Source organism: Pelodiscus sinensis, chromosome 10 (assembly GCF_052426305.1).
Source record: "Pelodiscus sinensis isolate ZL-2025 chromosome 10, ASM5242630v1, whole genome shotgun sequence".
In the NCBI taxonomy this organism is placed as follows: domain Eukaryota; kingdom Metazoa; phylum Chordata; order Testudines; family Trionychidae; genus Pelodiscus; species Pelodiscus sinensis.
Genome location: NC_143061.1, coordinates 57,085,427 through 57,108,986, shown reverse-complemented (window position 1 = coordinate 57,108,986; position 23,560 = coordinate 57,085,427). Strand labels below are relative to the sequence as shown.

Here is a 23,560-nt window from a genome sequence, read left to right as displayed (position 1 = left end):
CTCATGATAAGCTTGGAGCTGCAGTGAGATCACTCAGCAGTCTATTATTGGCGTCTGGATCACAGTCATTTGCAACACCATTTCAATGAAGAATGAAAGAAAAGATCTCTGCTGTGTTAGAGAACTCTAGCTGTGGCACAATCAAGTGTGAAGAGCAGTGGTGGACAATGGGGTTCTGTGTGTGGCCCATGAGGCATTTTGTTTACCATTGTCCACACGCAGAATTGCCAGATGTTGCTGGTCTTGGTCTGCATAGGGTTTTTTTCCTACTGGTATTAGAAAAGTGCCATGCACTTAAAGCAAGGGCATGTGAAGTGTGTGCAGATTGTGAGAGCTGTGCACTCCTGCATCCTATCGAAGAGCTGCTATGGTTCAGTCTGCACACAGCTCAAATTCTAGGTACACAAGCACAGGTAGCAAAATTACCCTATTCCAGGAGACTGGGACAACAATCTTGTGGCTAAGCTTTGTCCCCCCAGAGAACAGTGCTGTGTGCTGTCACCGCTCCCCTGGGCATTTCAGTAGTTCTGGGGACAGCCAGCCCAGGCAGTCCTGGGGCAAGGCGCTCTGTCACACTGGACTCATGGAGGCAGGTGAGAGGCACACCAGAGCTGGCCTGGGGACAGAGCAGTCATTTAGCTGTGAGGCTGCCTTCCAAAAGCCAGCAAAGCTCTACTTACATAGCCCCACCTCTGCCTTCTTCCACTCCCTGGCCCCTCTCTCCTTGACGTGTCACTTTAAGAGCAGGTGGCCTGGAGAGAATAACTGTCAAGGAACGTCCCACCTCCCCCACCCCACAGGCAGGCTGCCCTCTAAAAATAACCCCCCTGGTCTCCAGCCAGGCTCTCCCTGCACTGTGCCACTCCGGAGTGCTGCGCTCCCACGGCTGGGAATCCAGCTGCCCTGCACTCTCTCCAAGCCCCGCTGTGTGGTCGATCGATTGGATGGGCAGAGGCACTTCAGGGGCAGCTGAGAGGTAAGCTGGGATGGCCAGCACTGGGAAGGTGCTGATGGAGCTGGTGCCTGGGCTTACAGCGCTGCACACAGAATGTGGATAACTGCTCCCTTCTCAGTGCTCATACTGCAGGGAGCCATCCAGAGTGGGCTGTTCTCTCCATGCAGCACCATAGGAGTCACCCTTCCGCCCTCCCCACCAACCCTTCTCTCCAGTGTCAGGAATGGGGTGCAGGCTCCTTAGCTCCCAGGATCACCACCACTGCCATGTGATCTCTGTGGGAAAGGTCTCGGGGGAGTGTGCAAACGCCTAGTGGGATTTGGAGTGTCACAAGACAAGGCTTGAGGGAGAGAGAAGGAAAACAGGAGATTGTATTAGGCCAGATTCTCAGATGATGGAAATTGGGGTAGGATCGTTGTAGTAATGGCCAGTGGCCAGGGCGACACGGGGCTTAGGTCTGACATGCTAGAGAAGAGGGTGCCCGTGCAGTGCCTAGCAGATTGCAGTGTGTCTACCTGCTGCTCTTATGCACATGCTAATAATACACTGATTTACACCAGCCAAAGTTCTGGTCCATCATGTAGTCTACAAAAGTGCGTCAGGGTGTGCCCACGAGCCTGGAATGTCTGGAGTCGTGCTCCCGGGAGGAGGGTGGGGAGATGAGTGCACTGATACACAACTCACAGACGCACTGGTCATCAGCCCTCCTGCCTATAAGCCATTTGGGAGACTCAGCCCAATGGAGAGAGCTGCTACTGACGTTCCCTCCAGGATATCCAGCTAATCATTCCTTCCCCTCTTTCAGTGCTTATTAAACAGGGTGCAGTTTCCAAGTAAGAGCCCTAAGAGCTTTGCCAGAGGATAGCACCATGGTGAGGAACATTGATGACTTCGATTTCTCGCTCCCATCCCACCCCCAGGCCATCCTGGAAGGCCTGCGGAGCCTGCGCTCCAATCCAAAGCTCTCCGATGTCACGCTGCTTGTAGATGGGCATGAGTTCCCCTGCCACCGTAGCATCCTGGCCCTCTGCAGCCACTACTTCAATGCCATGTTCACTGGTGACTTCATTGAGAGCATCTCAGCCCGTGTGGAGATCAAAGAGGTAAATCCTGTTGTCATGGAGACTCTGATTGACTTTGCTTATTCAGGAAGGATCACCATCAACCAGGGGAATGTGGAGGCACTGATCCAGACCTCCAACCAGCTCCACTTCCCCACCATCCGGAAAGTCTGCAGCCGCTACCTGAGGCAGCAGATGGATGTGACCAACTGCTTGGGCATCTGTGAGTTTGGGGAGAACCATGGCTGCCCAGAGGTGTCTTCAAAGGCTTGGGCTTTTCTGCAGGAGAACTTTGAGGCTATCTCACACCAGGAGGAGTTCCTTCAGCTGTCTAAGAAGAGGCTAGTAGTCTACTTGTCCAATGACTTGCTGCAGATACAGGAAGAGCAGAGCCTAGCCGAGGCCGTGCTTAGGTGGGTGAGGTACGAAGAAGCATCTAGAGCTAAGCACCTGCCGGAGCTCCTAAACCTGGTGCACCTGGTTTCCCTACCTGACCAGTACCTACAGAACTTGCTTTCACTGGAGCCGCTGATCCAGGATTCGGAAGCTTGCAAGGCTGTCATCTCCAAATACAGGAGCACGGTCAGTGCTGTCAGGCAGGGGTGGGAAACCTAAGGCCCGAGGGCCGGATGCGGCCCCTGGCTTGCCTGGATCCGGACCCCGAGGCTCATTCCCCTGTGGCATAGGGAGACCCATGCTGGTACTCCAGGCACCTCACTCCTGCTCCCTCTCTGCAGGGCTGGAGTACACAAAAAGTCTACTAGCCTGGTCCCTCCTAAGCTCTGGACTGCAAGGGGCGCGTGGAGAATCTTTCTCCTTTGCAGTCAGGGGCCATGTCAGTGAGGGTTTGTTTGGGGGTTTTTCCTTCTTACTTGTGGGTGGCCCCCAACTGATTTTTCCTTGGGCCAGCAACCCCCAAGCCAGAAACAGTTCCCCACACCTGCTGCAAGGGTTCAGAATGGCCTTGTCTAGATGGAGCTTCTGTCCTGGAGGGATGTGCCCAGTGGGAAATGATCTGCATCACTGCCCAAGAGTCAGGCAGGCACAAGAATCCAGTGCAAGCCCAAAGCCACGACAAATCATCTCTGTAGCCAAACCTCTTCCAGATAAATGCAGAAATCCAATGTAGGCTCTGCAGGAGCTGTACCCCAATCCATTCCCACTCACCTAGCTTGTCTGCATGGATAGGGTCCACCAGTTTTAGTCACAACACTATAGCCCCTTTCGAAGACACCCCTAGTCTGGTAGACGAATGGCCTTTTTTTGGTTTAGTTCAATCTCCTGTCCAAGTTTAGTAACAGAGGTGTAGCCGTGTTAGTCTGGTCTGGCTGAAACAAAAGCCAGGACTATGCAGCACTTTAAAGACTAACAAGATGGTTTATTAGATGATGAGCTTTCGTGGGCCAGATCCACTTCCTCAGATCAAATTGTGGAAGAAAATTGGCACTACCATATATACCAAAGGGATACAATCAAAAAAGCGAACACATATAAAATAGACAAATCAGATTTTAGAACAGCGGGGGGGGGGGGAGAGGTGAGTGTCTATGAGATAATGATATTAGAGGTGATAATTGGGGAAGCTATCTGTGTAATGGGTAAGATAATTAGCATCTTTGTTAAGGCCCATTCGTAAGTGTCTGAGAAGTTTGTCCAATATACATAGCAGACACTTCGCCAAAGAATCAATGCACACAAAACAGACAGACAGACAGTTTCACAAAGAAAAAACAGTTTCTTGCCATTTCAACCAGATGGGGCATTGTCTCAACGACCTGACTACATGCATACTGCTTCAAAGAGACTTTAACACAAGACTTCAAAGAGAAGCCTCTGAACTGTCATTCATGCTTAAATTTGACACTGAATGAGGAGACAAATCAGATCAAATAACATAAGAACGGCCAGACTAGGTCAGACCAATGGTCCATCCAGCCCAGTATCCTGTCTGCTGACAGTGGTCAATGCCAGATGCCTCAAAGGGAGTGCACAGATCCCTCCCTTGTCACCATTTCCAGTCTCTGCCAAACAGAGGCCAGGGACACTTTTCCTACCTATCTTGGCTAACAAGTATTGATGCAGCTATCCTCCATTAATTTATCAAGGTTTTTTTTTGTACCCTGTAAGACAACATAGCTCTCTTGGTACCTGCATCCTGAAATGTGGTGAGTGGGGTGCATTTCACAGAGCAAAGAAATAAGTAAAGAACAACAAATGGCCTGGTAGCACTTTACACACAAGCAAAACATGTTGATGGGATCATAAGCTTTCATGGGCACAGCCCACTTCTTCAGATGATCGGAGTAGGATCCCCTACTAATACTCCGGTCATCTGAAGTGGGCTGTGCCAATGAAAGCTCATGATCCCATCGACGTGTTGTGTTAGTCTGTAAAGTGCTACCAGACCATTGGTTGTTTTTTTCTGTAACAGACTAACTCGGCTACCCCCTGAAGCTCCTAAATAAGTAAAGGTCACTCTGTTCACTTGTTTGGATAAAGAAAAGTTATTTATTAGTTCCCTAAATAGAAGAACTAGAGGACACCAAATGAAATTAATGGGGAGCAGGTTTAAAACTAATAAAAGAAAGTTCTTCTTCACACAGCGTGTAGTCAACCTGTGGAACTCCTTGCCAGAGGAGGCTGTGAAGGCTAGGACTATAATAGAGTTTAAAGAGAAGCTAGATAATTTTATGGAGGTTAGGTCCATAAAAGGCTATTAGCCAGGGGATAAAATGGTGTCCTTGGCCTCTGTTTGTCAGAGGCTGGAGAGGGATGGCAGGAGACAAATCGCTTGATCGTTGTCTTCGGTCCACCCTCTCTGGGGCACCTGGTGTTGGCCACTGTCGGCAGACAGGATACTGGGCTAGATGGACCTTTGGTCTGACCCAGTACGGCCGTTCTTATGTTCTTAACTTTCCCCCTCTGTCCAACAACGCAGACGTGTTAGTTTGGTTCAGATGTTTTATCAAAAGGCAAAACTAGAACCACCATCCAGAGCAAACATCCACTTGGATCACCCCAAGGAAATCTTGGTGACTAGAGACAGACCTTGGCAGCAGACTCCAGCTCTATTGATGCTGGAGGGGAGAAAATTCCAGCAACGAGGGCACTCCACAACCAGACTGTGTGCCCACCTAACCTTCACTGCCATGCTGACATATACCGAGGGGAGGGGATCTGTCTCCTAAGACCCAAGCCTTAGAGATCGTCTAAAGTGCTACAATTGCCTCTGACTCTAAAATAAATATTAGCTGCAAATTCACCTCAGACAGACAACAAAAACTTAGGCTGGGTTCTTGTGCAGCCTGGGGAACAAATAGATCAGTTCTATGGCTGAAAGCCTGGGCTTCACGGGAAGGGACTAATGCAGTATATTAATGCCATGCAGCTGAGTTGCATCCTCGGAGGCTTTTCAGGCTTGCCACAGCAGCATTACTCCTGCAGTAGCTGCTTCCTAAGTAGGGAAGCGTCCTTTGATGGACAGAAACAGTAATTTCAAGCTGATGTTCTCTTTGTGAGGAGTGCAGAGGGTGGAGGTCAGGGAAGCGCAGAACACGCTGTGAGAGCAGGCCTAGTGCCATTCTAGAGCCCAGAGGATAGGTCTGACTGCAATATCCCTGTCCCATAGCCTCTGCCAAGTGTGCCTGTCCAGGAGAATGATGGGTTTTTTATCTCCCATAAGGTGGAGAATAGGCCTTTTGTCCAGATGAGCCTGCTTGCCCTTCCACAGAAGCTGGAGGAAGTGCTGGTGGTGGTCGCAGGTCGAGCTTTGGAAGAGAACGAGGGGGAGGAAGTGGAGCTGCCGATCTCCCAGAACTTCTCCTTTTACAATCCTAAAACCAGTAAGTAAGGAAAACCGTGCCTCAGTCCTGGCCTGGCCCCGTGTAGGCCTGTATCTGGTGTAGCCCTCCCTCATAGGCTTGCCAGATGGCTGAAAGAAAAATACCACACACACCCCCAAAAAAAACCCACTGGGAAAAAATTTTGTTGCAGGAAAAAAAGGGGGGGGGGGGGAGAGACCAAAGTTGTTGAGCACAAAAAAAAACCAAAAAAAAACCCCCACCAAACACACACCCCTCCGAGAACCTGGATCACTGCTAGGGGTTACCAGGTAACCATCAAAACAAAACCCGAACACGCCTGGGGGCAGAAGGACCGGACTGGCCAGGAAGGGGGGCCTGGAAACAGCTAATGGGGGTGCAGGGAAGATGGGGGGGCCAACGGGAAGCAGGCCTGGTCGTGGGGGGGAGGCAGGTGGAACGGGGCTGGCCGCGGAATATCGGGGGAAAGGGGACCAGCTGGAAGGGGGCGGGGCTGGCCGGGAGGAAAGGGGAGCGGGAATCACACCCTGCACAGAGCGGTGCACCGGCGCTGGCAGGGAGGAAGGGGGAGCAGGAAGCATGGGAGGCGAAGGGGTACAGCGGGGGGGGGGGGGAGCTGGGAGGAAGGGGGGGCGGGAAGCAGAGCTGGCAGTGGGGGATGTAGCAGAGGGGGCTGGGAGGAAGGGGGAGTAGGAAGCAGAGCTGGCGGGGGGTGGGGGAGGTGCAGTGGGGGGGCTGGGAGGAAGGGGGGCGGGAAGCAGAGCTGGTGAGGAGGTGCAGCGGGGGGCTGGGAGGAAGGGGGGCGGGAAGCAGAGTTGGTGGGGGGTGCAGCGGGGAGGAGCTGGGAGGAAGCGGGGGCAGGAAGCAGAGCTGGTGGGGAGAGGTGCAGCGGTGCTGGCCGGGGGAGACAAGGAAGAGGAACAGGCCGGCGGGAAGCAGAGCTGGGGAGGGTGCAGGGGGGCTGGCCGGGGAAAATCAGGAGGGGAAGTGGGGGAGAACTGGCCGGCCGGGAAGGGGGGAGGGGGGCCCCGCCTCCCAGCTGGGACTCCCAGCTGCTCCCCCGCCCACACCAGGCTTCCGTCCAGTTTGCAGCTGGAAAAATCAGAAATTACTGGATATTGCACATGTCCGGTATTTTCTGATTTTTTTTACCAGACAGATCATGCAAATACCAGACTGTCTTGTACAATGCCAGACACCTGGCAACCCTACTCCCTCACTGCCAGTCTCTGGTCATGCCTCTTTGCTGTCAGGCCCCTATAAGGCCAATCTAAGATGGGGGAAGTTGCACTGTCAGTGCTCGATTCCTCCAGGGGGTAGAACTGAATGGTTCAAGGCCCCAAGCCCTCAGACGGAGCATGGTACCAAACATGGCTATGGGGTCCAGCTCTTAGGCAAGGTGAACCCCCAGCAAACAGTCTAGGGGGCTAGCAAGGCTCAGGCACAATTTGTCATCCTGGGTCTGGTGGAAGACAGGCAAGCCCAGGCCTCTTGGCCTAGGGAGGGGGAGTACTACCAGCCCCAGTGGGGGAGTAGGGTTGCCAGATGGTTTAACCAAAAATACTGAACCCCCCCCCCCCCCGGAAAAAAAAGGGGGGAGACCAAAGTTGTTGCACAAAAAAAAAAAAAAAAAGACCCCCAACAGTTAAGCAATATATATATATACATACACACACACACACACACACACACAACCCAGCATGGCCTCTTTAAGGCCTTTGGTTTTGTTTTTTTTTGACGGTGGCCATCTTGTTTTATAGATTCATAGACTTTAAGGTCAGAAGGGACCATTCTGATCATCTAGTCTGACCCCCTGCACAGTGCAGGCCACAGAATCTCACTCACCCACTCCCAGAATAATCCTCTCACCTATATCTCAGATATTGAAGCCTTCAAATAGTTTGAAGACCCCAAGATGCAGAGAATCCTCCAGCTGTGATCTGTACCCCATGCTACAGAGGAAGGCGAAAAACCTCCAGGGCCTCTGCCAATCTACCCTGGAGGAAAATTCCTTCCCGACCCCAAATATGGCGATCAGCTAAACCCTGAGCATGTGGGCAAGACTCATCAGCCAGACACACCCAGAAAGTTCTCTATAGTAACTCCTATCATCCCTCCATTGACCTATTCCCACTGATAATGAATGGTCAATTAATTACCAAGATCATGTTATCTCATCAAACCGTCCCCTTCATAAACCCATCTAGTTTAATCTTGAAGCCAGATAGATCTTTTAACCCCACTACTTCCCTTGGAAGGCCGTTCCAGAAACTCACTCCTCCAATGGTTAGAAACCTTCGTCTAATCTCAAGTCTAAACTTCCTACTAGCCAGCTTATATCCATTTGTTCTTGTGTCCACATTGGTACTAAGCTTAAATAATTCCTCTCCCTCCCTGGTATTTATCCCTCTAATATATTTAGAGAGAGCAATCATGTCTCCCCTCAGCCTTCTTTTGATTAAGGTAAACAAGCCAAGCTCCTTGAGTCTCCTTTCATAAGACAGGTTTTCCATTCCTCGGATCATCCTAGTGGCCCTTCTCTGTACCTGTTCCAGTTTGAATTCATCCTTCTTAAACATGGGAGACCAGAACTGCACACAGTATTCCAAATGGGGTCTCACCAATGCCTTGTATAATGGCACTAACACTCCTTATCCCTTCTGGAAATACCTCGCCTAATACATCCCAAAACCATATTAGCCTTTTTCATGGCCATGTCACAATGGCGGCTCATGTCAACTTATAATCAACCAGGACTCCGAGGTCCTTCTCCTCCTCCGTTACTTCCAACTGATGTGTCCCCAGCTTATAACTAAAATTCTTGTTATTAATCCCTAAATGCATAACCTTACACTTCTCACTATTAAATTTCATCCTATTGCTATCACTCCAATTTACAAGGTCATCCAGATCTTCCTGTATGATATTCCGATCCTTTTCTGAATTGGCAATACCTCCCAACTTTGTGTCATCCGCAAATTTTATCAGTTTTTGGTGCCAAGATCAGCAATAAAAAGATTAAATAAAATTGGCCCCAAAACTGATCCCTGAGGAACTCCACTAGTAACCTTCCTCCAACCCGACAGTTCACCTTTCAGTATGACCCACTGTAGTCTCCCCTTTAACCAGTTGCTTATCCACCTCTCAACTTTCATATTAATCCCCACCTTTTCCAATTTAACCAATAATTCCCCATGTGGTACTGTATCCAATGCCTTACTAATGTCGAGGTAGATTAGATCCACTGCATTTCCTTTATCTAAAAAATCTGTTACTTTCTCAAAAAAGGAGATCAGGTTGGTTTGGCACAATCTACCTTTTGTAAAACCATGTTGTAATTTGTCCCAATTGAGATTAGCCTCAATATCTCTAACTACTTTCTCCTTCAAAATTTTTTCCAATATCTTGCATACTACAGATGTCAAACTAACAGGCCTATAGTTACCTGGGTTAATTTTTTCCCCTTTCTTAAAAATAGGAACTGTATTAGCAATTCTCCAATCAAATGGTACAACCCCTGAGTTTAGAGATTTATTAAAAAATTTTGCTAATGGACTTGCAATTTCATATGCCAGTTCCTTTAATATTCTTGGATGAAGATTATCGGTGCCCCCAATTTACTCCCATTAAGCTGTTCAAGTTTGGCTTTTACCTCGGATATGGTAATATCTACCTCCATATCCTTAGTCCCATTTGTTATGTTACCATTATCCCTAAGCTCTTCATTAGCCTCATTAAAGACTGAAGCAAAGTATTTATTTAGATATTGGGCCATTCCTAGATTATCCTTAACCTCCACTCCATCCTTAGTAATTAACGGTCCTACTTCTTTTTTTGTTTTTTTCCTATTTATATGGCTATAAAACCTTTTACTATTAGTTTTAATTCCCTTTGCAAGGTCCAACTCTACCTGACTTTTAGCCTCTCTCACTTTGTCCCTACATGCTCTAACCTCAATAAGGTAGCTTTCTTTACTGATCCCTCCCATCTTGCACTCCTTAATGCTTTCTGCTTTTTCTTAATCACCTCTCTGAGATGCTTGCTCATCCAGCTTGGTCTAACACACCTGCCTATAAATGTTTTCCTTTTTCTTGGGATACAAGGCTTCTGACAGCTTCTGCAACTTTAACTTAAAATAATCCCAGGACTCCTACACCTCAAGATCCATAATTTCTTTAGTCCAATCAACTTCCCTAACTAATTTCCTTAATTTATTAAAGTTAGCCCTTTTGAAATAAAAAACCCTAGTCTCAGATTTATTTTTGTTTATCCTTCCATTTAATTTGAACTGAATTAGCTCATGATCACTCAAGCCAAGGTTGTCCTCTACAACCATTTCATCTATGAGGTCCTCGCTACTCACCAAAACCAAATCTAAAATAGCATCCCCCCTTGTTGGTTCAGCAACTACTTGATGAAGGAATTCATCAGCTATTGCATCTGGGAAAATCTGAGCCCTATTATTATTACTAGCACTTGTTCTCCAGTCTATATCTGGAAAGTTGAAATCTCCCATGATTACGCAGTTTCCATGAGTATTTACTTCATTAAAAACATTAAAGAGATCTCTATCCATATCCAAATTGGATCCAGGTGGTCTATAACACACCCCAAGCACTATCCCAGGGGAGGATCTGATAGTTTTCTTCCCCAATGTGATTTTTGCCCAAACAGACTCTGTCTTCTCCATTCCATCACTTTTTATTTCTTTACAATCTACCTCATCTTTGATACACAATGCGACTCCACCACCTTTACCCTTATTTCTGTCTTTCCTAAACAGCACATACCCTTCAATACTTGTACTCCAGTCGTGCCTAGTATTCCACCATGTTTCTGTTATTCCTATAATATCTGGTTTCACTTCCTGGACCAATAGCTCTAGTTCCTCCATTTTGTTACCTAAACTCCTCGTATTGGAGTACAAACATCTTAATTTTTGCTGTTTGGCCTCACTCACATTCTTTACCCAATTTGGCACGGACATTGTACTGCCAATATGACCTATTAGACTAGTATACACCCTACCCTTCCTCATGTACATTATCCTATCCCCAGCTATATCCTTTCTTACTTCGTTTTCCTCCCTCTCAGTGTTAAAATCCAGCGTAGAGATTATCTGGCCATCTCCCAACCATCTCCCCCAAATTCCTAGTTTAAAGCTCTCTTAATCAGTTGAGCCAGCCTCCATCCTAGAAGTCTATTTCCCTCCCTACTTAGGTGAAGTCCATCCCGAGAGAACAGTCCTCTGTCCATAAATGCCTCCCAATGACCATACATCCCAAAGCCCTCCTTATAGCACCACTGCCTAAGCCACCTATTGATCATCATAATCCTGTCACATCTTAGTTGCCCTTCTCTAGGAACAGGCAGAATCCCACTAAAGATCACCTGAGCCTCAATTTCCTTGAGCGTCCTCCCCAGCCCATTTGTTCCTACATGAAGGGTGATCAATGGACTTCTTCCTGCTCCCTTAATAATCCTCTTCAACCTCAGTTCCACATCCCGTATCTTAGCACCTGGCAGACAGCACATCCTTCTATTCTCTGGATCAGCTCTGGTTACAGGCCTATCTATTCTTCTCAATAAGGAGTCCCCAATCACGTAGACCTGCCTTTTCCTAGTGACAGTGCGATTCTGTGGTCTATCTCTTGCTTCCTCTGGCTGCAAGTCCTTGCCATTCCTGTTTCCCCTTGTAATCCTCTTTAACCCATCCTGTATCCTCCTGATGCTCATTAGTTGTCTCCATTAAGTCTTCCCCTTTATCTATGGAACTAGCCACTCTTCTCTTCTTCCTCATCCTTCCATCTTCATTATCTACCTGCTGTACCCCTTCTTCATTCTCCAGCTCCACATACCTGTTCTTGAGCTCTATTTTTCCTTCACTGACCCATCTTTTCCTCTGCCTGGCTCTCTTAGTCACATGCTTCCACTGTCCATTTTCTTCGCCCAGCAGTCCCCCCCTCTGAGGCCCTTGATCCTGCTTCCATCTGCACATCTAAGCTTTCCCCTTCAGCCACGTCATGCCTCTGCTCCATCATCTGCTCAAACCCCTTCTAAACTCGACCAGAGTTTCCACTTGCATTTTCAGTCCTTGGATCTTTTCTTCCATCAACTCTATCAGGCGGCACTTCATGCAAACAAAACTCCTTTCAGGTACCCCCTCCAGAATCATGTACATACCGCAGCTACCACATCCAGTCATTCTCCTTGTTTTCTGTACTACTTGGGCCATGGCCACTACTGCTTCTGTGTTTTATCAGCCTTCTCACCTAAATCCTATTAGTCCGGTGAACACAAAAACAAACCAAAACACCCCCCCACCTGACAAAAACAAACCAAAACACCCCCCACTCCACAGCAAAACCAAACCCCAAACAAGTCCCAATACCCAACCTCCCTTTACAAACTCCCACTCAAACTCCCCTGTTTACAGCTCTGTTTGCTGGCTCCTGTGCCGCTACAGCTATCTATGTGTGGGAAGAGAGCTCCCTCTGCGGAGCCAGGTAAGTGGGGAGGAGGGGTGCTCGAAGGGGCTGAGGGGGAAAGGTCCGGCAGGGGCCAGGGGCTGGATTGGGGAGAACCCGGGGGCTGGGCCCGGTTGTTGAGCGTGGTAGGGTTGCCAGGTGTCTGGTATTTTTGCCTTGTGGCAGGGAAAAAAAAATCAGAAAATACCGGACATTTTAGGTGTCTGGTATTTTCTGATTTTTTTTGCCAGACGGGAAGCGAAAATACCGGACACCTGGCAACCCTATGGGGGAGAGCTGGGATAGGAGGATATAGGCCCACTTGACTCCACTGTGCCCCAGCCCAAGCCCATGACAGGTAGGCAAGCCCTCTGCAACACATGATACGACATGTCTCAGATGCACCTGTAGCCAGGCTACAGTTAGTAGGGTTGCCAGCTGTCTGGCTTTGAACCAGTATGAGAGCTTTCTGTTCAGGAAACAAATTGAGAAAATAGAACTGTCCGGTATTTTCTAACTCAGCTGGAATGTCGATTGTGATATCATGTCAAGTGTGTCCGGCATTTTGGTTGAAACCATCTGGGAACCCTAACAGTCGGCTGTCACTGGGTTTCTTCCTCCCCTCCACCCACGATGTATCTGAACCCCGGGCCCAGCCCGTCTCCTTGCGCTTCCCTGCTCGCAACACTCCCAGTAGCTCTTCAGCCTGGGGCAGGGCTGGCAGCTCTGGTAGCTTGGGCGAGTCCTCAGGATAGCTGATGTCAGCTGTGGCCAGTTCTCTGCTTTGGTAGCTACAGGGTCCTCCTTTTCTACTTCCTCTTCCTGTCCTGTCACCACTCTGAGGAAGGCCACACCATTTTGCTACTCTCGGGCTTGTGTCCAGTGGTTCAGCCTGTGGAATAATGGCCGGATTGGAGCGACAGGTTCATTGTCACCAGGAGGGGTGAGGCAGTGAATACATGCACATGGGGAATGCCCCAGCTGTCCTATTCAAACCACCCTCCATCCTCTGAACTGCTGGGCTAGTGCTAAGCAAGTAGAGCCCTGAATTTTGGCCCTAAAAGCTTTTTGAGCAGTAGATATGCAGCCTTTTTCTCTTGAGCTCTTCCTTTTGGGGGAAAGAAATTTCTGTCAGTTACTATGTGTTCTGGTATCCTCTTAACCTCTACCTGTCACTTGTCCAAAGCCACTGAGTAGAAGATGAGATCACACATCTAATCATACCTTGTTGTGGGTTAGGGGGATCAGAGCGGCTCCTGATGGTATGTGGTCCCCTAGAGAGGACGAAGGACCAGAAATCGGGAAACCTGCCTCTTCTTCCAGCTCCGGCTCTGCCTCGGGTACATCACTTAGGCCCAATAGTTTTAAAGAGAGGGCCAAAATTCAGGGTCTACTTCTGAAAATGTTGGCACTTCTAGAGTTTCCTGTCTGTTAGGTGGGGGTGGTGTCAATCCCCTAGTGTTGTATGTAAAATACATGTGGTAGGGCTGAGAACCAGCAGCTGAACTAGCAGCCTGCTCACTGGACATTGTATTTGTCCCTGAGACAAGCCTGATTGCAGAAAGCTGGAGCAAAGTGCTAAGGAGCTAGCTGACCTATTAGCTGGAAAAGCAGAAAGATGCATGGGAAGAAAATGTGAGGCGGGAATGAGAGACAGAGAGTGGCGAGGTTAGCGTGGCCAGGATGGAGGAAGACCTCTGCATGGAGAGACTGCCAGAGAGAAGAGAGGGCGGCAAAGGGGGGATGATATTGGTACGTGCCTGTAAATAGCTCTCACAGTTCTACTGTCCCAGTGGTTCTAAAATGCAGATTAAAAACAAACAGAAAAATTCCTGAGTGCTATGAGTCTGGTCACCGTTTCCAAGTCTGTACCCAGCTGTGAGCTCCTTAATGAGTCAGAGGTCTCAGTGCCTAAGAGCAGTCCTGGAGCCATGGCTAACAAAGGGCTCAGCTCCCAGTGAATCCTCCAAAAGAGATTTAGACACACACAATAACCAGCCGAGATCACTCTAGAAGGAAGCTGTTATCAGGGTGATGTAATGCTCTGAGTGTCCTTGGCTTTTGTCGTTTGCTGAACAGCTGTCTTCCCCACGGACTGATGCGGAGCTGAAAGGCTGTTCTGCAGACCAGCAATCACATGGGGTAATGCTAGCTCTGTTCTCCAGGTGACAAGCCCATGAGTCAGACTTGATGCAGCATGAGTGTAGAAACAGGGCAGAACCCAAACAAGAGACTCTGACGTGTGCACAAGGACCAGAGCTAATTCTCTCTCTCACACTCTCTCTCTCTCTCTCTCTCTCTCTCCTCCCCACCCCAACCCCTCTGTAGCCAAATGAACATGGCCAGGTCTCAGCCTCCCTGTGCTTTGTTGTAAGGGCCTAAGCAAATGTCTGTTGCAGTCAAAGAAAAGATTCCCACAGACTCCAGTGGGCTGCAGGTCAGGCCATCAGACAGCAGAGCCGTCTTAGTACAGCCGTGCGCTAGACTCATACTGAGGTCATACCTACGCTCCAGTCCCACAGCAGTTGTCCCACATGCTTCGAGTCTCACATTTCCACTTATTTCCACAGGCGTGGGGCAGGTTTTCCCTCCTGCCAGGGACAGTGTAGCACAGACAGGTCTGGGGGAAGCCTAAGGCAAGAGGCGAACATGGAGATTCTAGTACCTTTTACTGTAACAGGGCCTGATCCCCAGCAGTTGTAAATTGGAGTGGCTCCACCAGTGGAGCTGTGTTGATTTCCACCAGCTTGCAGGCCCACAGAGTCAGCTGATTTCCAGTTGAATGGTAGGTGTATTTTCAATTTGTTAAGATCTGGAGGTGCAGTCATTTGGGTCAGCAGGACTAACAGCCACAATGGGCCCCGGGGCAAGATGTTTGGATGCTCTGTGCACCAGAAGGGCTGGGGCAGTCAGTCCATATCACGGCCCAGACGGCAGCACTCCCCAGCCATGCAGTGCGGTGCTCTGGCACTTGGGTGACAGTGCAATGGCCCTGGGTTCCAGCTGCCCTTGCTGCTGAAGTAGGGCAGTGACAGCCAGGGGCTTTGGGCCCCTCTGAATCTCCAGGCCCCAGGACAACTGCCCCCTTTACCTGCCCATCATCAAGCCTGATTTGGGTACAGGGCCATCTTTACCCACACACAGACCATACATCTGCGTAAGGCACCCAGAAACGTGGGGCACCACTGGATCTCAATGTCCACCGACCCACCTCTTCCTCTCCCTGTTCTGTGGCTCTGCCTCCTGCAGACAGGATCTGGTCAGCTTACAAGTGACAGCCTGCCAGAGCTGTTAGCAGAACACTAAACCTGTGAAAGAGCCACAGGTAGTAGTGTAGCCATTTCACAGGCGTTTGCCAACCCGGGTATGTATGGTCAGTTTCGGAATTTACTGTGAGTCTACAGGACCTGAGTTTAAAATTTGCTTTAAAACCATTTCATTAGTGTGCTGCTCAAGATTATGAAATCACCTCTCTAAAAAATCATCATCTTCCCCAAACTGCTACTGGACAAAGGGACAGCAGTTTAACAGTACTGCGTAGGGCCTGTGGATCCTAAGGACATCCCTGTTTGGGGATGGAAAGGGGAAAGGGTTCCATCAGAATTACTTGTAAGCATTCCTCAACCCCCCCAATGAACAGTATGGAGATTCTTGGGGAGGGGCGGGGTGGCAAAGTAAATAGCTCAGAATAGGATAGGTGTTGTGCTTAGGCTTCCTGCTTCCCAAGGGTATATCCAGAGTGAAAGGAATGGCAGTTGTGCAGCTCAATGTATTGCACAAACTTGCTGGAGTTTGCCCAGCTTTGATTACTGAGGAAAGGGACTGTTCTACACAGCACAGAAAGCATGTTCTTGCCTTTTGGTCACCTGCTGGGAAGCTTAGAGCATGGAGTGTCTTATACCCTGGATCCGGGCTAAGCCTTTAGGTTCATTACCTGGCTTTTCTGTGTTGCAGAGAGCTGGATGGCCCTTCCTGACTTTCCAGACTACAATAAATGGGGCTTTTCTCTGGTGGCACTAAATAATGATGTTTATGTCACAGGTATGTAACGTGGAGCTCTCATTCAATCCCTCTGCTGAACCTAACCACTGGAATTCCTTGTGTTTCCCTTCACCAGCCTGGTTTGGTGGCCCCATGACATGGTTTTTTTCCCTTCTGTTTAATGAAACAGAGAAAAGAAATGGCAAATTAATGGAATAAATGTTATTCTTGACATGGCAGCTGGAGGACGCTCTGTCAATAAGCATGATTTCTGAGACAGCTGTATGGTCTCACATAACTCCTGAGCGGCAGTGCTCATGTTGTAGAATAGTAGAGCTCTTTGACTGACTTCATTAAATCAATGAAAGGAAGACTGGCCCATGACACCACAGTGTCATGAACTAATTATGCACCAGACTGTACTTCAGGCCCCCACAGTGTGGTTTTTGGAGAGACCCCTTCTCTTCTATCTCCCACCAGGGTGTACTTGCTGAAGTTCATCTCACTAGCCCAGACAGCCGCTGGGCTTTCTAGTAGAGGGCTCGCTCCTGAGGATTTTACTCCCTCTTGTAGTCTTCCTGAGTTTAAATTTGGTGACCTTTTGTTTGCATGGGCTGTAGATTAGTTTCTTTTTTATGTTCTGGGGTCCTAGTGAGCTGCAGCCAGCAGCCTGTGGTGCTGGGTTCTTTGTAAAGTTGGTTTAGATAGTCAGTTTGATTTAATACCTGTAAAGTCCTGGATGTCAAGAGCAAAGCTGCAGTGCAGGACCAATACCCAGAGCAGGGTTGACTCTGCCCGACAACAGCGCCTTCTCTCTGTGTGTGATGGGCTGTTTCCTTCCTAGGTGGCTCCAGGGGGACACAGAATGACACCTGGTCGACCACACAGTCCTGGTGCTTCCATCTCAAGGAGGGTACTTGGAAACCCATTGCACCAATGCTGAAACCCCGAACAAACCACGCCAGTGCAGTCCTCAATGGAGAGATTTATGCCGTTGGGGGTAGGCGCCATCCGTCTCTCTGTCCACCTCCCCTCTCTCTTGTCTCACAATAACTGAGCACAAAACAATTGATTTAAACAGCAGATGGAAAAGTTTATTAAGATACCTATTGAAATATTTGTGTTTGATGCTCAGTTAAAGCAGAGATTGCAGAAAATAGGAGAATGCAACCTACTGGAAACATACCAAAGCACCTGCCAGCATGACTGCAGCCTAGCAACATTCAACCACATGCTGCTATGCAGGCATTAACACATGCAAAGACCACATGCACTGTCATCTACCAAAGGTTGGCAATTGGCACATCCATGCACAGTAAGCAGGCTCACTCCTGGATCAGCTTCTGCCTTCGTTCTGCACATGATGCCAGTCTGTTGCCCATTTAAACAAGTGCATTTACACTTTCTCCCATCCCTCCCCTTATGCATGGAGACACTCAAAGGACCAGCTCATTGCCCTTCAGATCCCCCTGCTGAGATGCCTACAGCCCACTTGACTGCGGGGGTGCAGCTGGCATGCTGATCGCTCTGATCAGATTGTTTCCCTGCGCGCTCGGTTTGTTGTATCCACCTGTTGCCTCCTGTCTTGTACTGAAATTGGAAGTGAAATTTGGGTCATGGCCTATCTGTCATGTGTGTGTTTGTACAGCATGTAACACAGTGGATGCTACTGTAATGCAAACAGTATTCCTTGAGTTGTGCTAACCTCTCACCTGTCTCCTTTCTTGGTATATAGGGACCACGGTGGACACAGTGGAAGTGGAGTGCTATGACCCCTATAATAATAGCTGGTGCCCCATCAGTCCTGCCCTGAAGTATGTTAGCAACTTCACTGCAACTGGATGTCTGGGGAAGCTCTACCTCATTGGCTCTTGTGCTGTCAAGTACAATGCACTAACCCTGCAGTGTTACAATCCTGTCATAGGTAAGGAGAAGGAACAAAGGAGTTTTTCAGATGCAAAGGTCTGAGCCTTGGAAAAGTTCCTCCCAGCACAGTCCTGGTGCATGCGCATCAAGGCACTCTCCTTCCAAACGTGTGTTGTCCTCCATGAAATCAGGATGCAAGGAGCACACGTGGGTCATAGGGATGTAACGGGTTAACCAGTTACCTGGTAAGCTGTCTCCTTGTCGGCATGCTCACTCGGGTAACTGGCACCCAGCCCAGCTGGAGCAGCCTTCCACCTGCAGCACAATGCAGTGGGCCGGTGAACTGGTTAAACATGCAGTTAAGTGCATGGAGTTTCATGAGACACAGGATAAGAACATTAGTGCGCATGAATCAAATGTCAGTAGAGAAAAATGCTGCCTGTTTGGTGTCCAAGCTATTTCTGATTTACAGTATTATGGATGAGCAAACAGTCAGCCTCAGCTATCATCTGAGCCCTGAACTTTCTAGTTGAGGAAATGGTTCTGGGGGGTAGACTGTGAACTTCTTACTCACCCTAGTGAGTTTTCACTCACATGGCTAGCTCTGTTGAAGGCAAGGGGAGGCAGAGTGGCCTAGTGGACAGAGCACTGGTGGGCAGAGCACTCAGCAGAAAAGGACCTGGGGATTCCAGTGGATGAGAAGCTGGATATGAGTCAACAGTCGCCCTTGTAGCCAAGAAGGCTAATGGCATAGTAGGGTGCATTAGGAGGAACATTGCCAGCAGATCCAGAGATGTCATTATTCGGCTCTGGTGAGGCCACATCTAAAGTATTGTGTCCAGTTCTGGGCCCCCCACTACAGAAGCATGTAGGTGCATTGGAGAGGGTCCAGCGGAGGGCGACCAAAATGATTAGGGGGCTGAAGTACATGACCTACGAGGAGAGGCTTATTTAGTCTGCAGAAGAGAAGCGTGAGGGGGAATTTGGTAGCAGCATTAAACTTTATGAAAGGCGGTTCCAACGAGGCTGGAGAGAGGCTGTTGTCAGTAGTGACGGATGGCAGAACAAGGAACAAAGGTCTCAAGTTACAGTGGGGGAAGTCTAGGTTGGATATTAGGAAAAACTGTTTCACAGAGAGGGCAGGGAAGCACTGGGATGGGTGGTGGAATCTCCATCCCTAGAGGTGTTTAAGTCTCGGCTTGACAAAGCCCTGGCTGGGTTGATTGAGTTGGGATTGGTCCTGCTGTGGGCAGAGGGCTGGACTCCATGACTCCTGAGGTCTCTTCCAGTTCTGGGGTTCTATGATTCTAAAGCTGCTCTATTCCTGGCACTGCAGTTGGTCTGTGGGTGATGTTGAGCAAGTCCCCTCACCTCTCTGTGCCTCAGTTTCTCCACTTGTGAAATGGAGATCATGAAACCAACACCTTTGTAAAGCACTGAGCTGCTGATTCAAAGCATGGCAAGAGAGCTGGGTATAATTATTATATAGCAGTGCTATGTGAGTAACAGTTCCTCAATGGGAATAAGCATCTCACATTCTGACCATGTCTCCCACCAGCATGTGGACACTTCCCCCATCTGTTGTGCTGTTTCATTGGAAAGCCAGCTGTGCTGTCCCCTTTCCCACTGCCACTACATCTCAGAGGGACAAATGTGCCCGTGACATCAGCATGAGATGGCAGTGGTGCACGACCGCGTGAGGGTCTGTCAGCCTGGAAAGTTATTCTGGAACTATTATTGTCTCTCATGTTTGAAAAACCCTCCAATAGCATCCGTCTGCCTCTTCTGCCTCAGCAGGCCTTAGACACCTTGCCCTGAAGTCATGCAAAATGACTGTGCATTAGAATACCCTGAGTAAAGGGATCATATGACAGCTAGTCGCCAGAATCACCCTTTGCTCTGTGCCTACACGGTACACCAGAGTGGTGAAAGCAAGACCGACGCTGTCTAGCTCCTGTAAAAGCAGATATGTGGCTTCACTCCATTCGCTGAGTTAAATACCATAGCCCAGATTATCTGTACATTGGCTCACCAGAAGCTTTAACCTTTGAAACTAGCACAAAGATAGATAAACTGAGACAATCCCAAAATATGCTCCCTCTTCTGCCTCTGCACATCCATGCCAGAGTTCAGCTGGTGTCAGGGCCACAGTTTGCTCCCTACAGTGAATTACACTCACTAATGTAATCAGGCTAATGTTAATCAGTCGGAGAACCCCTCATGACTACCTTGCCAACAGACAAGGCCCAAATGATAAGGGCTTAGTTACAGGGCATAATCCTCCATGAATGTAAGTGAGATGACTCCTGATTTTCACCAGTGTAAATGATCTGAGAATCAGTCCAGTAAGCTATTCTGGTGGGCCTGCCCACTCTCCTTGTGAGTCTGTCACCCTCGTGGTGACTCTCGGCAACACCCTCTGCTACCTTCACTTCTAGTCAAGGCTGCTAAGCTCTTCCCTAACTGACAATGGCTGTTTCTGGCAGAGGTGTGGAGTGCAATTGCATCTCCATTCATCCCGAAGTACCTCTCCGCCCCGCGCTGTGCCTGCCTGCACGGAGTGATCTACCTCATTGGAGACAACACAAAGAAGGTGTATGTGTATGATCCAGATGCTAACCTCTGGCAGAAGGTAGGTCGGAGTGGGTCACTGGGGCGCGCTGGCTGGACATGGCTTTCCCAGTGCCATATTGAAGGGAGGGCTCTTTTTGACAGTGCATGTGGATTTCACAATGCCTCGCCCAGAGTCCCTGGGCACCCCTTCCCTGGAAGCCTCTCCTGGGAGAAAGTAAGGCTTGGTCGCAAGGGCTAGTCAATCCTAAGCTGCTCCATACTGATGCACTATCATGTTCTTCCGTCAGACCACTGCTTCTGTAGCTTGCAGGCAAATGGGCCAGGAGGCTAATGCCATCCACAGCCATCTATTGACCTCACTGGGGCTGAAGCAAGGGCCAGTGAGCTGAGACCCTCCGAACTTGTTTCCCCACAGCTCAAAGTAAAATCCCAGCCATTGCTGCTTCTACCACCAAGTCCCTTGGAATGGGAATTTCAAACCAAGGCTACTCCTTTTCTCTGAATCTCCAGCCAAAGGGAAACTGGAAGCAGGGCGCTTTGATGTAGCCCCCCCAAACATTTATCCCAGAGACCCAGCAAGGCCTGACTGGGAGTGAGGGATGCCAGGCAGCAGCACTTCCCTGGGCCCCACTGGCCTTGGTAGAGCTGTGTGCAATGTTGTTGCAGGGTTGGATTACACAAGATCATTCTGAAACCCTGCTGCAGCTGTTCACATGGCGTCAGTGCTCAGCTGACCAAGCTGCCCACCCCCCATACTCCAGACAGGTGCAGAGCGGTCCCTGCCAATCTCGCCCTCTCACCCCTCCCTTTTTTTCTGCCCATGAATAAGGGTCCATGCCCCATTGGTCACCCATTGGTTCCAGTGCTGGGACGGGTTAACTCTTTCAGAGCAGCGTGAACTGTTTTCCTCCCTTCTCTGCCTGTAGAGCAGACAGCTAGAGCAGATGTCACCCTGCACAGCTCTAGCAGCAGCATCAAGGCCAAGCCAGAGCTAGCTTGACAAGTATCCTTGTGCAAGTGGGGAGAGCGGGCAGATAGGATGGGCTGTAACTTGGCTGATTTCAGTTCCAGCCTCAGCTTCACTTTGTTTCTTTCATGTCATCCTAACCAGCTGCCTTGGTGTCAGGGGTCAGTAAGTCCTGCAACTGCGGGTATTGCTTTGGTCAGGACATCCTGCCCCTCTGCACAGCTTGTTCTCACCCTGTCTTAGCTCTTGCCATAGCCTGCAAGTTCCCAGAAAGTGCCATTGCTTTCCTGGCGTGTGGAGTGCCTAGCACAGCGGAACCCAGAGTTCTGGCTCGGCCTAGATCAGCAGCGGGCAACTTGTAGCCCACCAGGGTTCCATGCATGTTTATTGTTGCCACGCGCAGGGTTGCCAGATTCCACTGGTTTCTGGTAATGCAATTCTTTTCCGACTGCTATTACTAAAGTGACACCCATGTAAAGGCAGCGCATGTCAAAAGAGGAGTGAGCTGATTGCACACAGCACTGACTGTGAGCCATGCGCTCCCTTTGCATACAATCAAAGTGCTGCTGTAGTTCAACTGGCACACCCCGCCAATTCTGGGTATGCAAGCGCAGTTAGCAAAAAGAGCTTCTTGTCAAACACAGCCTGGGATTTCATGTATCATGAGGAGTTAGTGGGCTGCAGCCCTAGGTCATGACTGATATCTCCCACAGGTACAGCTGCTTCACACGCTGCATGAAAACGGAGGCATGGTGCCACTGGGAGGCAAACTCTTTGTGACAGGTGGACACTGGAAGGGACTGGATGGTGACTACCGGGTGGAGATGGAAGTTTACGATTGTGCCAAGGATATTTGGACAAGGGAGGGAGCCCTGCCCTGCCTCTGGCTGTACCATAGTTCTGCCTCCATCTTCATGGACACTTCAAAGTGGACGGAGCCCTTTTTGGGAAATCATGTCTGATAGAAGAGGCTGGGACCCTAACTCAGGGCAAAATGGGCCTGTCCAGGATATGGAAAGGCACCCAACGGCTTATTTGTTTGAATTATCACCTTTTTTGCGCATATTTTGGCATTCACCTTAGATTAGAGCAGTGCTCTACAACCTTTTTACACCCAAGGTCACTTTTTAAATCTCAGAACAGGCGAAGATCTACCGCCTGGCCCCTTATAGAATCATAGGACTGGAAGGGACCTCGAGAGGTCATCAAGTCCAGCCCCCCGCCCTCAAGGCAGGACCAAGCTCCGTCTACACCATCCCTGACAGATGTCTATCTAACCTGTTCTTAAATATCTCCAGAGAGGGAGATTCCACCACCTCCCTTGGCAATTTATTCCAATATTTGACCACCCTGACAGTTAGGAATTTTTTCCTAATGTCCAATCTAAACCTCCCCTGCTGCACTTTAAGCCCATTACTCCTTGTCCTGTCCTCAGAAACCAAGAGGAACAAATTTTCTCCTTCCTCCTTGTGACACCCTTTTAGATATTTGAAAACCGCTATCATGTCCCCCCTTAATCTTCTTTTTTCCAAACTAAACAAGCCCAGTTCATGAAGCCTGGCTTCATAGGTCATGTTCTCTAGACCTTTAATCATTCTTGTCGCTCTTCCCTGTACCCTTTCCAATTTCTCCACATCTTTCTTGAAATGTGGCGCCCAGAACTGGACACAGTACTCCAGCTGAGGCCTAACTAGTACAGAGTAGAGCGGCAGAATGACTTCACGAGTTTTGCTTACAACACACCTGTTGATACAACCTAGAATCATATTTGCTTTTTTTGCAACAGCATCACACTGCTGACTCATATTCAACTTGTGGTCCACTATGACCCCTAGATCCCTTTCCACCATGCTCCTTCCTAGACAGTC

General features: G+C 49.1%; 1 protein-coding gene across 1 annotated transcript; it reads left to right on the top strand.

The window, feature by feature from the left end:
* Nucleotides 1-828: 828 nt before the first annotated feature.
* KLHL30 (kelch like family member 30) lies at nucleotides 829-23,071 on the top strand. The gene is made up of 8 exons (XM_006133743.5): nucleotides 829-976; nucleotides 1,761-2,598; nucleotides 5,699-5,858; nucleotides 16,259-16,345; nucleotides 17,130-17,285; nucleotides 18,021-18,209; nucleotides 20,638-20,783; nucleotides 22,406-23,071. The coding sequence occupies exons 2-8, from the start codon at nucleotides 1,825-1,827 to the stop codon at nucleotides 22,652-22,654; spliced, it is 1,761 nt and encodes a 586-aa protein (XP_006133805.2). The 5' UTR covers nucleotides 829-976; nucleotides 1,761-1,824; the 3' UTR covers nucleotides 22,655-23,071.
* Nucleotides 23,072-23,560: the final 489 nt, after the last annotated feature.

Coding starts and splice junctions, on each gene's coding strand:
- KLHL30 (XM_006133743.5), top strand. CDS start 1,825: ATGGTGAGGAACATTGATGACTTCGATTTCTCGCTCCCATCCCACCCC. Junction 17,286..18,020: donor AGAGATTTATGCCGTTGGGG/GTAGGCGCCATC, acceptor CTTGGTATATAG/GGACCACGGTGGACACAGTG. Junction 20,784..22,405: donor ATGCTAACCTCTGGCAGAAG/GTAGGTCGGAGT, acceptor TATCTCCCACAG/GTACAGCTGCTTCACACGCT.